This window comes from Eriocheir sinensis, chromosome 57, assembly GCF_024679095.1.
Source record: "Eriocheir sinensis breed Jianghai 21 chromosome 57, ASM2467909v1, whole genome shotgun sequence".
Taxonomy (NCBI): Eukaryota; Metazoa; Arthropoda; class Malacostraca; order Decapoda; family Varunidae; genus Eriocheir; species Eriocheir sinensis.
Window position 1 is genome coordinate 3,727,490 of NC_066565.1, and position 12,505 is coordinate 3,739,994.

General features: G+C 44.5%; 1 protein-coding gene across 1 annotated transcript in view; it reads left to right on the top strand.

The window, feature by feature from the left end:
- The window catches only part of LOC126984623 (pregnancy zone protein-like), a 29,474-nt gene that overhangs the window by 9,535 nt on the left and 7,434 nt on the right, over positions 1-12,505 (top strand). The window contains exons 8-16 of the mRNA XM_050838410.1: positions 239-534; positions 1,589-1,699; positions 2,329-2,520; positions 3,018-3,227; positions 3,403-3,578; positions 4,610-4,729; positions 5,517-5,694; positions 6,204-6,390; positions 9,772-9,801. Of these exons, the coding sequence (XP_050694367.1) occupies positions 239-534; positions 1,589-1,699; positions 2,329-2,520; positions 3,018-3,227; positions 3,403-3,578; positions 4,610-4,729; positions 5,517-5,694; positions 6,204-6,390; positions 9,772-9,801 (1,500 nt within the window). The remainder of the gene's footprint in view (positions 1-238; positions 535-1,588; positions 1,700-2,328; positions 2,521-3,017; positions 3,228-3,402; positions 3,579-4,609; positions 4,730-5,516; positions 5,695-6,203; positions 6,391-9,771; positions 9,802-12,505) is intronic.

Genomic DNA, 12,505 nt, shown 5'->3' on the forward strand with positions numbered 1-12,505 from the left:
TGGAGAGGTGGAGTTAGAACCTTTACCGGGGCAGAATGGAGTACACTAACACTAGACAGAGGACCAGGTGGAGGGTGCTGGGGAAGGTCTTTGTTTTTAATGGACTAATAATGTATGGTGATAATAAGATGGTGAATATTAACAAAAATAACAACCAAAAACAATATCATGAACAGTAGAGTTAAGACTAATTGCATCACCATTACCACCCTCCACCACCACCACCACGCACACACAGGCGGAATACGCGGTGCCGAGGAGGAAAACCTAGCCTGGTACCGTCAACACCGCACCAGCCGCCTCTCACGCCACTACGCACCGCCCTGGCTCTGGGAGGAGGTGGTCGTCGGCAACACAGGCACGGCTTCCCTCACAGTGCCCATCCCACCTGGCCCTGTACACCTGGCACTCTCAGCATTCAGCCTTCACCCCGAGCAAGGCATGACAATCCTTCCCGAGCCTGTGCAATGGGAAGGGTCCGTCGGGTTTTGGATGTCAGTAGAAGGGCCGTCCAGAGTGGGGTTATACGAGCAGGTGAGTGGGGTGATGGGGTGTAAGGGGGATGTGTTAGGGAGTAAGGGGTGTTTTTGTATGTGTGTGTGTGTGTGTATTGGATGTCTAGGGGTATAGGGACATGTATATAAGGATGTGTAAAAGTGAAGGAGTGATGTATGAGGTGCAGGGATGTGTAAGGATGTTGTGTGTGGGTGTAGGGGTGTCTTCAAGGGGTGCAGGGATGTGTTAGGATGTTGTGTGTGGGTGTAGGGGTGTCTTCAAGGGGTACAGGGATGTGTAAGGATGTTGTGTGTGGGTGTAGGGGTGTCTTCAAGGGGTGTAGGGATGTGTAAGGATGTTGTGTGTGGTGTAGGGGTGTCTTCAAGGGGTGTAGGGATGTGTTAAGGATATTGTGTGGGTGTAGGGGTGTCTTCAAGGGGTGTGTTAAGGATATTGTGTGGGGATGTGGAGGAGTATGGGGGGTTGTAGGGGTCATATGAGGGGTGGGGGTGTAGGGGTGATATGTAGGGGGATAAGGGTGATGTGTTTGGGGTGTAGGGGTGTGCAGGGTGAAATAAAGAGAGAGAAAAAAAAATACAGCATAATCAGAATAAAAAAAATAATGTAGGCCTATGTAGAAATAATAAAAAAAAAGTATCCATAATATCTCAATTTTCATATCTTATCTCTTTTCTGTTATTTTTTTTATCTCCTCAAATTCTCTCCATTTCTCTACTTTTTTCTCTTCTTTATCCGTACTTTTCTCTCTCTCTCTCTCTCTCTCTCGTTATTTTTTTTTATCTCAAATTCTCTTCTTTTCTCTACTTTTTCTCTCTCCTATCTTCTCTCTCTCTACATCTCTTCTATCTCTTATCTATACCTTTTCTCTTCTCTTTCTTTCTCTAATTATCTCTCTTCCCTCGTACATCATCTCTTTTTTATATTTCCGCATTTCTATATTAATTTCTTCTCTATGATTATCTCTCTATTTCCACTTTCCGCTTCCTTTCTTCTCTACCTCCATATCTCAACTGTTCATCCCCCTTTCCATCTCCTCTTGACCTTTGACCTCTGACCTTGGTGTGTGCCGCAGGTGGGTGTGCGCGTGACGGCAGTGAATCACGGCTTGGACCGGGTCAGTGCTGTGGTGGTGCTTGCCAACAGTGCTGATTACAAGTTTGTGGACGTCAATGCCTTCCAGCAGGTGTGTGTGTGTGTGTGTGTGTGTGTGTGTGTGTGTGTGTGGAAAGGGGAAGGGAAGGGGGTTGTGTGTGTGTGGGAGAGAGAGATCGTGTGTGTGTGTGTGTGTGTGTGTGTGTGTGTGTGTGTGTGTGTGTGTGTGTGTGTGTGTGTGTGTTTCTTCTTTCCTGTCACCTCCATCGCCTCATCTTTTCACCCCATCTCCTTTACATGTCACCCCACACACCCAATCTCACCCCACCACCCCATCTCACCCCCCACACACCTCATCCTCTCCCCACTACCCCCATCTCCTTTACACATCTCCCCATCTCACCCCCCACACACCCCATCTTCTCCCCACTACCCCCATCCCCTTTACACATCACACCACACACCCCATCTCACCTCCCATCTTCTCCCCACTACCCCTATTGCCTCATATTCCCACCCCATTCCCTTTACACATCACCCCAGACACCCCATCACCCCCCACCCTATCATCACATCAACTAATCACCCCATCTCCCAACATCACACATCACCCCACTACCTCATCCTGACAGTGCCCCATATCAACCCTATCACTCCACAATCCCATCTCACCCCATCTTCATCTTTCACCCCATCACCTCATCTCCCTTCTCCCCACAGCCCCACACCAGCCAGGGGAGGGAGAGCCGCATGGTGAGTGGGGAGCATGAGCATCGCGTCTGGGTGGAGGCTGGGGAGGCGCACACACTCTACCTCCCCATCGCCCCTACGCGCCTTGGGGAGGTGGTGGTGCTGGTACAAGCCTCGCTACCCTACCGTAAGCTGCAGAAGGAGGTGAAGATGCTGGTGGAGGTGAGTAATGGAGGAGGTGGAGGGGGAGGAGGAAGAGGAGGAGGAAGGGAGAGGGTGAGGGAGGGAGGGGGAGTGAGAGGGAGGGAAGGGGAATGAGAGAGAGGGAGAGGTTGAGAGAAGGAGAGAGAAGTTGAGAGAGAAAGAAGTTGAGAGAGAGAGAGAAGTTGAGAGAAAGAGAAGAGAGAGAAAAGTTGAGAGAAGGAGAAGTTGAGGGAGAGAAAAGTTGAGAGAAAGAGAAATTGAGAGAGAATGAGAGAATGAGAGAGAGAGAGAGAGAGAGAGAGAGAGAGAGAGAGAGAGAGAGAGAGAGAGAGAGAGAGAGAGAGAGAGTTTAGTAATGAAAATGAATAAGTGAATTGGTTATGCATGGTACATCTTGACACACACACACACACACACACACACACACACACTCCTCTCCTCCCAAACCATAAATACAAATAGGTAAACACAATAGACAAATAGGTTAACACACACACCCTTCCCGCCCCACACAGCCTCTCGGGGCCGTCCAGGAGCACCACACCTCCATGCTTCTGGACCTGAGTAACCGCGCCTATTTCTTCACCTTCCTGGACGTCAACACCTCCGAGGGCCTGGTGCCGGGGTCTGACGAGGCCCACGTGTCTGTCTTCGGGGACACGGTTGGCGCTGTGCTCCTCCCCTCCACCCCCGCCACGCCTGACAAGCTGCTCGGACTACCCACAGTAAGTATGGCGGACTGAGTGGATGGTTGACTGACTGACTGGTTGACTGGCTATGGATTGACTAAATGACTGACTGACTGGTTGACTGGCTATGGATTGACTAAATGACTGACTGACTGGTTGACTGGTGCACCCCCTCCCCCTCACCCCCTCACCTCTTCCCTCATCCCCACAGGCAGGGTGTGAGCCAGTGGCCTTCAGCTTCCTCCTAACGGTGGTTCAGCTGCGATATTGGCGGGAGATGGCCCAGCAGCCGCCCCTCGACGAGAAGCAGGTGTTCCGGCAGCTCTCCCTCCTCTACCAGACGCTCCTTGTCTATCAGAACAGGGACGGGGGCTTCAAGTACTTCAGGTGAGTGGTGGGAGGTTGTGGGTGTGGTGTGTGAATGTGTGTGCCAGTGTAGGGGCGTAGGGGTGATGTAGGAGGTGTAAGGTGAAACAAAAGAAAAGAAAAGGAAAATATCAGAATAAGAATAAAGAAAAAGAAAGGTGTCAAGGGGCTTCAAAGGCTTAGGGTGGGTGCCATGCTGTAGTGCGGTGACTATGCCTGATGAACGAGCCTCCCATAACCCACTTAGCCAATGGGGTACCTCTTTGGCTGACTCGGTAAGGAGTGGCTCTCCCGTCACACTGGTCGCGGGTTCAATCCCAGGCAGCCGGCGAATACCCTCTCCTTGTCTAGGTTAATTTCTCGTGTGTTTCAATACATGCAGAGGACGTGTGGGGCCGAGAGAATGGTAGAAAAAAAAGAGAAAATTAAATCTCGGGGCATTTCAATAGGAGTTTTTTTGCCGTTTTGAATGTGATTTGAACTTTTTACCTATTTTTGAACTTTGTTTTGGACTTTTTATTTACCTCTCCAAGATCTATGATGAACTTTTTTTGCCTTGTTTGAACTGTGATTGAAGTTTTTACCTTACTTTGAACTGTGATGTGAACTTTTTCCTTTTTTTTTTTTTTTTAAGTGCAATTTGAACTTTTTACCTTTCTTTGAACTGTGATGTGAACTCTTTTTTTTTTTTTTTTATGTGTGTGTGTGTGTGTGTGTGTGATTTGAACTTTTTTTGTGTGTGTGTGTGATTTGATTTTTTTTTTTTTTTTTTTTTTTTTTTTAACTTTTTTTTTTAAGTGTGATGTGAACTTTTTCCCTTTTTTTAAGTGCGAATTGAACTTTTTACTTTTTTTTTTTTTTCTTTTTTTGTGTGTGATTTGAACTTTTTTTTTTTTGAACTTTTTTTTTTTTTTTTTTTTTTTTTTAAGTGATGTGAACTTTTATCTTTTCTAACTTCAGTGTACTCACCATTACTCTCTTGTCCCACCCCATACCCCACCCACACACACACACACACACACACACACACACACACACACACACACACACAGGACGAGTCAGAGGAGTTCCGTGTGGGTGACGAGTCTGGTGCTTCGGGCGCTTAACGAGGTATCCGTCACCTGGCCGCACCTTCTCTACATCGACCCACAGGTGACCGACAAGGCTCTCAGGTACGTGTTGTGTGGTGGTTACTCTTGTTATTGTTGTTATTATTATTGTTATTTGATGAACACGTAAGAAAGGAGGAAAAAATTGAAAAGGGAGAATGGATTATGCAGTAGAGGAAGAGGAAGAAAGGAAGAAAAAGAGGAATTAGAAGGAAGAACAGGGAATAGGAAGGAAGGGAAGAAAGGATTATACAGCAGAAGAAGAGGAAGAAAAAGAGGAAAAGAGGACAATGAACAGGAATTAGAAGGAAGGAAGAAAGAGAGATTAGTTGAATGCTTCGTAAAGGGCAGAAAAAATAACACAGAAACAGGACTATAGGAAGAAAGGAAGTAAGGAAGCTATTGAACAGGAATTAGAAGGAGACAAGAAAAGGCGATATATTGAATTCTACGTAAAGGTCTGAAAAAATAACACAGAAACAGGACGATAGGAAGAAAGGAAGAAAGGAGGCTATTGAACAGGAATTAGAAGGAGACAAGAAAGGGCAATATATTGAATTCTACGTAAAGGGCAGGAAAAATAACACAGAAACAGGACAATAGGAAGAAAGAGCGATTAGTTGAATGCTACGTAAAGGTCGGAAAAAATAACACAGAAACAGGAGGATAGGAAGAAAGAGAGAAAGGAGGCTATTGAACAGGAATTAGAAGGAGACAAGAAAGGGCGATATATTGAATTCTACGTAAAGGGCAGGAAAAATATCACAGAAACAGGACTAGGAAAAAACGAAGCAGAATTTGACGTCCAACTTAACCACCCTGATAGACACTTCAACAAACTCCCCCGCAGGTTCGTCTTGGCCCAGCAGGCACCACACGGGGCCTGGCAGGAGCCCAGCGGAGAGGTGGGCGACCGCAAGCTGGTACCGGCCCTGTACTCCCTCACCGGCGCCACCACACATGCCCTCAACCTGTCCACCACGGCACACACCATGATCGCCCTCCACGCCCTCAAGGAGCTGCCCTCGGTGGGTGGAGATGAGGTGGAGGAGGTGGAGAAGGAGGAGGAGGAGGATGAGGAGGAGGAGTTAAAGTATTGGGTGGATGGAGGAAGAGGAGGTTGAGGAGGAGGAGGAGGAAGAGGAAGAGGAAAAATAGAAGTAGATTAATGGAAGAAGAGGAGGTTTAACAGGAGGAGGAGGAGGAAGACCTACTCCTCCTCCTCCTCTCTCTCCTTCCTATTTTCATTTCTACTTCTATTCTTCCTCCTCCTCTTCCTCCTCCTCCTCCTCCTCCTCCTCCTCTTAAATCTATTCCTTCTATTTCTTCTTTTCCTGTTCTCATTCCTCCTCCTCTTCCTTCTCCTCCTCTCCTCCTCCTCCTCCTCCTCCATCAATTCCTTCTACTTCTTCCCCTATCCTCACTTCTCCACCAGTTAATCTTTTCCTTTTCCTCCTCCTCCTCTTTCTCCAACTTCATCTATTCCTTCTATTTCTTTTCTGATTCTCACCACTAATCCGTCTTCACCCCCTCACAGCCGCTGGACGAACAGGTGCTAGCAGCCATAACCAGAGCTCGGGGGTGGCTTGAGGATAACCTGGTGCTCGTAGAACAAGCGTCGCGGCCCTTGGAGGTGTCGCTGGTGGCCCTGGCTCTCCACCTGTCCTCCTCCAAGCGTGCCGAGTCTGCCTTCGAGTTTTTGACACGTAATGCTCGACAGGAAGGTGAGGGTAAGGTGACTGGGGTGACGAAGGGGGGATGGTGTGTTTGGGGTGTGTGATGGTGTTGAGAGGTGGTATGCATGGTGAATTTGGTGTTGAAGGTGGTGGTATGACTGGTGTTGGAGTTCTCTTAGTGTGTGTGTGTGTGTGTGTGTGGTTGAGGGTTACAGAAGGAGAAAGAAATAGTGTGATGTCAAAACAGTTCACCTAAAAAGACTTAGGATTGAGATGATGTGTGTTAGCTTGTGGTGGTAGGTGGCAAGAAGGGATTGGAACCTGTTACCAAGAAAAGAAAGAGAGATTTAGAGCGAGGAAGAAATAAGTGTGACATCAAAACACTTCACCTAAAAAGACTTAGGATTGAGATGATGTGTGTTAGCTTGTGGTGGTAGGTGGCAAGAAGGGATTGGAATACATTATGAAGAAAAGAAAGCGAGATGTAGAGGAAGGAAGAACTAGGTGTGATGTCAAAACAGTTCACCTAAAAAGACTTAGGATTGAGATGATATGTGTGTTAGCTTGTGGTGGTAGGTGGCAAGAAGGGATTGGAACCTAAAGAAAGAAAGATTTAGAGCGAGGAAGAAATAAGTGTGACATCAAAACACTTCACCTAAAAAGACTTAGGATTGAGATGGTGTGTGTTAGCTTGTGGTGGTAGGTGGCAAGAAGGGATTGGAACCTGTTACCAAGAAAAGAGAGATTTAGAGCGAGGAAAAAATAAGTGTGACATCAAAACACTTCACCTAAATAGACTTAGGATTGAGATGGTGTGTGATAGCTTGTGGTGGTAGGTGGCAAGAAGGGACATCTTTCTCTGAGAGTTATTTTGCGACTGCATCTGTGGGCTACGGCAGGTGTACAACAGGCATTGAAAAGTCAAGCATTTAATGATTAGTGACAGAAACAGTCATCAGATTATTTCATAACACTGAAAACTACAGAAAAGAAAGTGTCGTCTGCCAGTGTGAGATTGGCGCACTTGTAAAATTTTGCCCATTCCCGTCACAATGCAGCCCCCTCGCACCTGACAGCCCTTAGTGCCTCGAAGTCCATCGCTAAGTGTGCTATGTGGCTATACAGACAATGCACACAGAATATACACAATGAAAAAATATATACCTACATTTATTAGGTTCGTTGGTCTTTTTTTTATTTTATTTATTTATTTATTTATTTATTTTTTTTTTTTTCGCCTCTTATAACGGACTTTTGGCATTAACAGACCACGTTCCCCTCCAATTAGTCTGTTATATCGAGGGTTTACTGTTTCATCATGTCTGTACTCAAATATCACACTTGGCTTTTTAATCATTCTGTAAATACATATCTAATCATCTTCTGAGAGTGTAAATAATGCCAAACAGTAAAAAAAATAATAGACTTCTGTAAACCAATTCCCAATCATCAACGGCAAATGTAAATAAACTAACAGGAAGAATAATTAGTAAGTCATTTGAGGCGTCTGGAGGAGAGGAGGCATAAGATGAACACAATTAATAACAAAAAAATTTGATGGTGAACCTTATTTTTATAGTGTCGAGCTCATATCTCATTCAGCGATGGTGTCACCTCTCTGGCAGACTGGTTAACCCGGTAGCTGTGGGGGTCATGTTACTTAGGTTAGGTTAGGTTAGGTTAGGTTAAAGGTCCCTCGAAGTGAAATAATGAGAAAAAATCATCACTCACGCAAACCATTTCATAATATATACCTATCAATGTATTTGTGATCAGTTTATGCATCATCTATTTTGGGGGTTATATCATGGCAAAAATTTGGCCCGTTGCTGGTACACGGTAAAGCCACAAATTTGGCCCGTTGCTGGTACACGGTAAAGCCACAAATTTGGCCCATTGCTGGTACACGGTAAAGCCACAAATTTGGCCCGTTGCTGGTACACGGTAAAGCCACAAATTTGGCCCGTTGCTGGTACACGGTAAAGCCACAAATTTGGCCCGTCACTGCTACCGGGTTAAGGAGTGGCTCGTGGCTCTCCCGTCTCGCTGGTCGTGGGTTCAATCCCCGGCGCCGGCAAAACCTTGTCACTCCTCCTCCTCATTATCCTATTTCTATTACTATTCTTTCTCCTTTTCCTCCAGTTGATCCTCCTCTTCCTCCTCCTTCTCATTTTCTACTTCTACTGTTCAATCTTTCCCTTTCTTCCTCCCAAAACATTTTTCAAGCACTGTCTAATTTTTCGTTTTCTTTCAAGTAGTATCCAACACCTTTGTAATATGTTTGTTTTCCTTGTCTGGATTAATTTCTCGTGTGTTTCGTTACATGTGGAGGTCATGTGGGAGTGTAGGAAAGAGATAATTCAAGGCGTCACATTTTTAACAGACAGAAGCTAAAATTGACCCCGAAATTAATCTCTCTTTTGGCAACTTTTCAACTTTTTTTATAGGAGTGTATCAAGATGCCTCCCCACCCAAAATTGACCTCCCTTTTGGCAACTTTTCTTAACTTTTTTTGTATAGGAGTGTATTAGGACGCCTCCTCACCCGAAATTGACCTCTCTTTTGGCTATTCTTTTTAACTTTGTCTTTTGTGGGAGCGTCGAGTAGCGGACGTTTTTTTATTTTAACTTTTTTTTCACTTTCTGTCGCCCTTGAGCCGTTTTCTTTGACGTAAAAAAAAAAAACTGAGCATCGATTGGCGAACTTTTTCGTCTTCCTCTCCTATTTTCTTGCCCTTGAACTGCTTCCTTTACTCTCAAAAATAATAACAATAGAAAGAAAAAAATTAGATTGGTTAGATAATATACATAAAAGTGAATCTAAGGAAATGACTGTAGATAGACATTGATATTTATGTTATTATTTATGGGGCAGTGAGATAATATACATAAAAGTGAATCTAAGGAAATGGCTGTAGATAGACATTGATATTTACGTTGTAGAGATAATATACATAAAAGTGAATCTAAGGAAATGGCTGTAGATAGACATTGATATTTACGTTGTAGAGATAATATACATAAAAGTGAATCTAAGGAAATAGCGCTGTAGATAGACATTGATATTTACGTTGTAGAGATAATATACATAAAAGTGAATCTAAGGAAATGGCTGTAGATAGACATTGATATTTACGTTGTAGAGATAATATACATAAAAGTGAACCTAAGGAAATGGCTGTAGATAGACATTGATATTTACGTTATAGAGATAATATACATAAAAGTGAATCTAAGGAAATAGCTGTAGATAGACATTGATATTTACGTTGTAGAGATAATATACATAAAAGTGAATCTAAGGAAATAGCGCTGTAGATAGACATTGATATTTATGTTATTATTTACGGGACAGTGATTGGAGTGCCTTGCTATGACCCCAGACTTCTTCCTCTTCTTCTTCTCTTACCCTCTCCGTCCTCCACTGCAGGTCCCGGCGTTCCCGACGGCGTGACAGCTGGTAATTGTTTGTGTACATACCTCACTGGTGCACGCGCTCGCTCACACACTCACGCACACACACGCACACACGCTCATGTACGCGTCTGGTTTTATGGTGCTATAGAGGGATTTGGTGCACATGAACTCTTACACACACACACACACATATACGCACACACACACACACACTTTCTGAATGCCTATCTTAGTTACTATCTCATTTTTTTTCCTTTCATGCAACTCGCCAACAATTTTTAACAGACGCAACTAACAACTAAATCCGCACTAACTCTGCTCCTCCAGTGTAACCTCTTCTCCCGCCTCTTCTTCTAGTCCTCCAGGGGCCGCCACTAACCCACGGCAAGCCAGCACCGCACTGCCTCTAACACTGCTTCAACACTAACTTGGTAGAGCTTAGCGCAGATATTAACAGTCTTTACGAGGACACAAAACCTGGAGTGCGTAATTAAGTCTGCATGGAAGTAGTGGTTTGAGGGGTGACTATTTGGAGTGTGTGTGTGTGTGTGTGTGTGTGTGTGTGTGTGTGTGTGTGTGTGTGTGTGTGTGTGTGTTCAATTCAGCTATACTCGTCTTCCTGAACCGAGTCTCAAATTCATGTCCTGGGGGTCTGAAGGTCTTGGTTTTTCACATTTGGGTCACCTTCGGCAGTGCTAAGCCATCATCCTCGGAGTGGGACGCAACCCCCTACTGATACCCAGCACCCATTCCCTGCTGGGTGGACGCGGGCATAGGTGTAAGGAGTCTGGCCATCCGTCTCCACTCAGCACTCCACCCAGAAATCAACCCTGGAATTCCACCCTATTATCCATTTTCCTGTGTGGTGACCAAACAACCGCCTTGGTCTGATCAATGGAGAGGGTGTGTGTGTGTGTGTGTGTGTGTGTGTGTGTGTGTGTGTGTGTGTGTTTTCGGATCTAAGTAATTGCCTAATACCTCTTTTTTTCTCTTTTTCCTATCCGTGTTTCATTTTTTTCCTTCATTTTTTAATCTACCACTTTTTTTGTATTTTTCCGCTCTCTCTCTCTCTCTCTCTCTCTCTCTCTCTCTCTCTCTCTCTCTCTCTCTCTCTCTCTCTCTCTCTCTCTCGCTCTTTCTTTCTCCACTTTCTTCTTTCTTTGTCATATTTCTCTCCCTTTTCTCTAATCAGTGAGTAGTGAGTAGCGGGCTTTTTTTTTTTATTGTTTCCTTTATTTGTGTGCCCTTGAGCTGTCTCCTTTGCTGTAAAAAAAAAAGAATGTGAAATGTTACTCTAATATATGTGTGTGTGTGTGTGTGTGTGTGTGTGTGTGTGTGTGTGTGTAGCTACGAAATCCCAGTGAGTTCAGAGCAATGTCAGCTGATGTTTTTGTCAGGAACTGCACATCAATATCTATCCTCAACATTACCTCTGAACAGTTATCCCCTCATTCATCATTCCTCCCCATTGGCCCCTCAGAATACCAATTAACATACATCTTAGAATACCAAAACTAACCTATTCTTCCCTCCCAATCTCATGCTGCAGTGAAATATGTGTATCTGCTTGGGCGAGGCTCTTAAAATCTCCTACTGTCACTTCCTGCCCTTCGTTCCCTCAAAATATCAGTTACACAAATCTAACAAAACCCAAAACTAACCTATTCTTTCCTCCCATTCTCCTGCTGCAGTGACATATGTGTATCTACTGGGACGAGGGTCTTAAAATCCCTTCCTGCCCCTTCCTTCCCTTTGTTCCCTCTGAATACGAGTTATATTCACTTAACAAAACCCAAAACTAACCTATTCTTCCCTCTCCTTCTCCTGCTGCCATGAAATATGTGTATCTGCTTGGGCGAGGGTCATACAATCTCTTCCTGTCCCTTCCTCCCCTTTGTCCCTTTAAAATACTAGTTACACAAATCTAACAAAACCCAAAACTAACCTATTCTTCCTTCCCATTCTCCTGCTGCAGTGAAATATGTGTATCTACTGGGACGAGGGTCTTAAAATCCCTTCCTGTCCCTTCCTTCCCTTCGTTTCCTCAAAATACGAGTTAACATATATCTTAGAATCCCAAACCTAATCTGTTCTTTCCTCTCCATATCCTGCTAGAGTAAAATAAAGTGTACTGGAGTGTGGATTTCAAAGCTAAATCATCTGTCCCTTCCTCCCTTTTGTCCCTTTAAAATACGAGTTAACATACATCTAACAAAACCCAAAACTAACCTATTCTTCCCTCTCCTTCTCCTGCTGCCATGAAATATGTGTATCTGCTTGGGCGAGGGTCTTAAAATCCCATCCTGTCCCTTCCTTCCCTTCGTTCCCTCTGAATACGAGTTATATTCACTTAACAAAACCCAAAACTAACCTATTCTTCCCTCTCCTTCTCCTGCTGCCATGAAATATGTGTATCTGCTGGGACGAGGGTCTTAAAATCCCATCCTGTCCCTTCTTGCCTTGCTTCCTCAAAATATCAGTTACATACATTTAACAAGACCCAAAACTAACCTATTCTTCCCTCTCCTTCTCCTGCTGCCATGAAATATGTGTATCTGCTGGGACGAGGGTCTTAAAATCCCATCCTGTCCCTTCTTGCCTTGCTTCCTCAAAATATCAGTTACATACATTTAACAAGACCCAAAACTAACCTATTCTTCCCCCTCCTTCTCCTGCTGCCATGAAATATGTGTATCTGCTGGGACGAGGGTCTTAAAATCCCTCCCTGTCCTTCCCTTGCTTCCTCA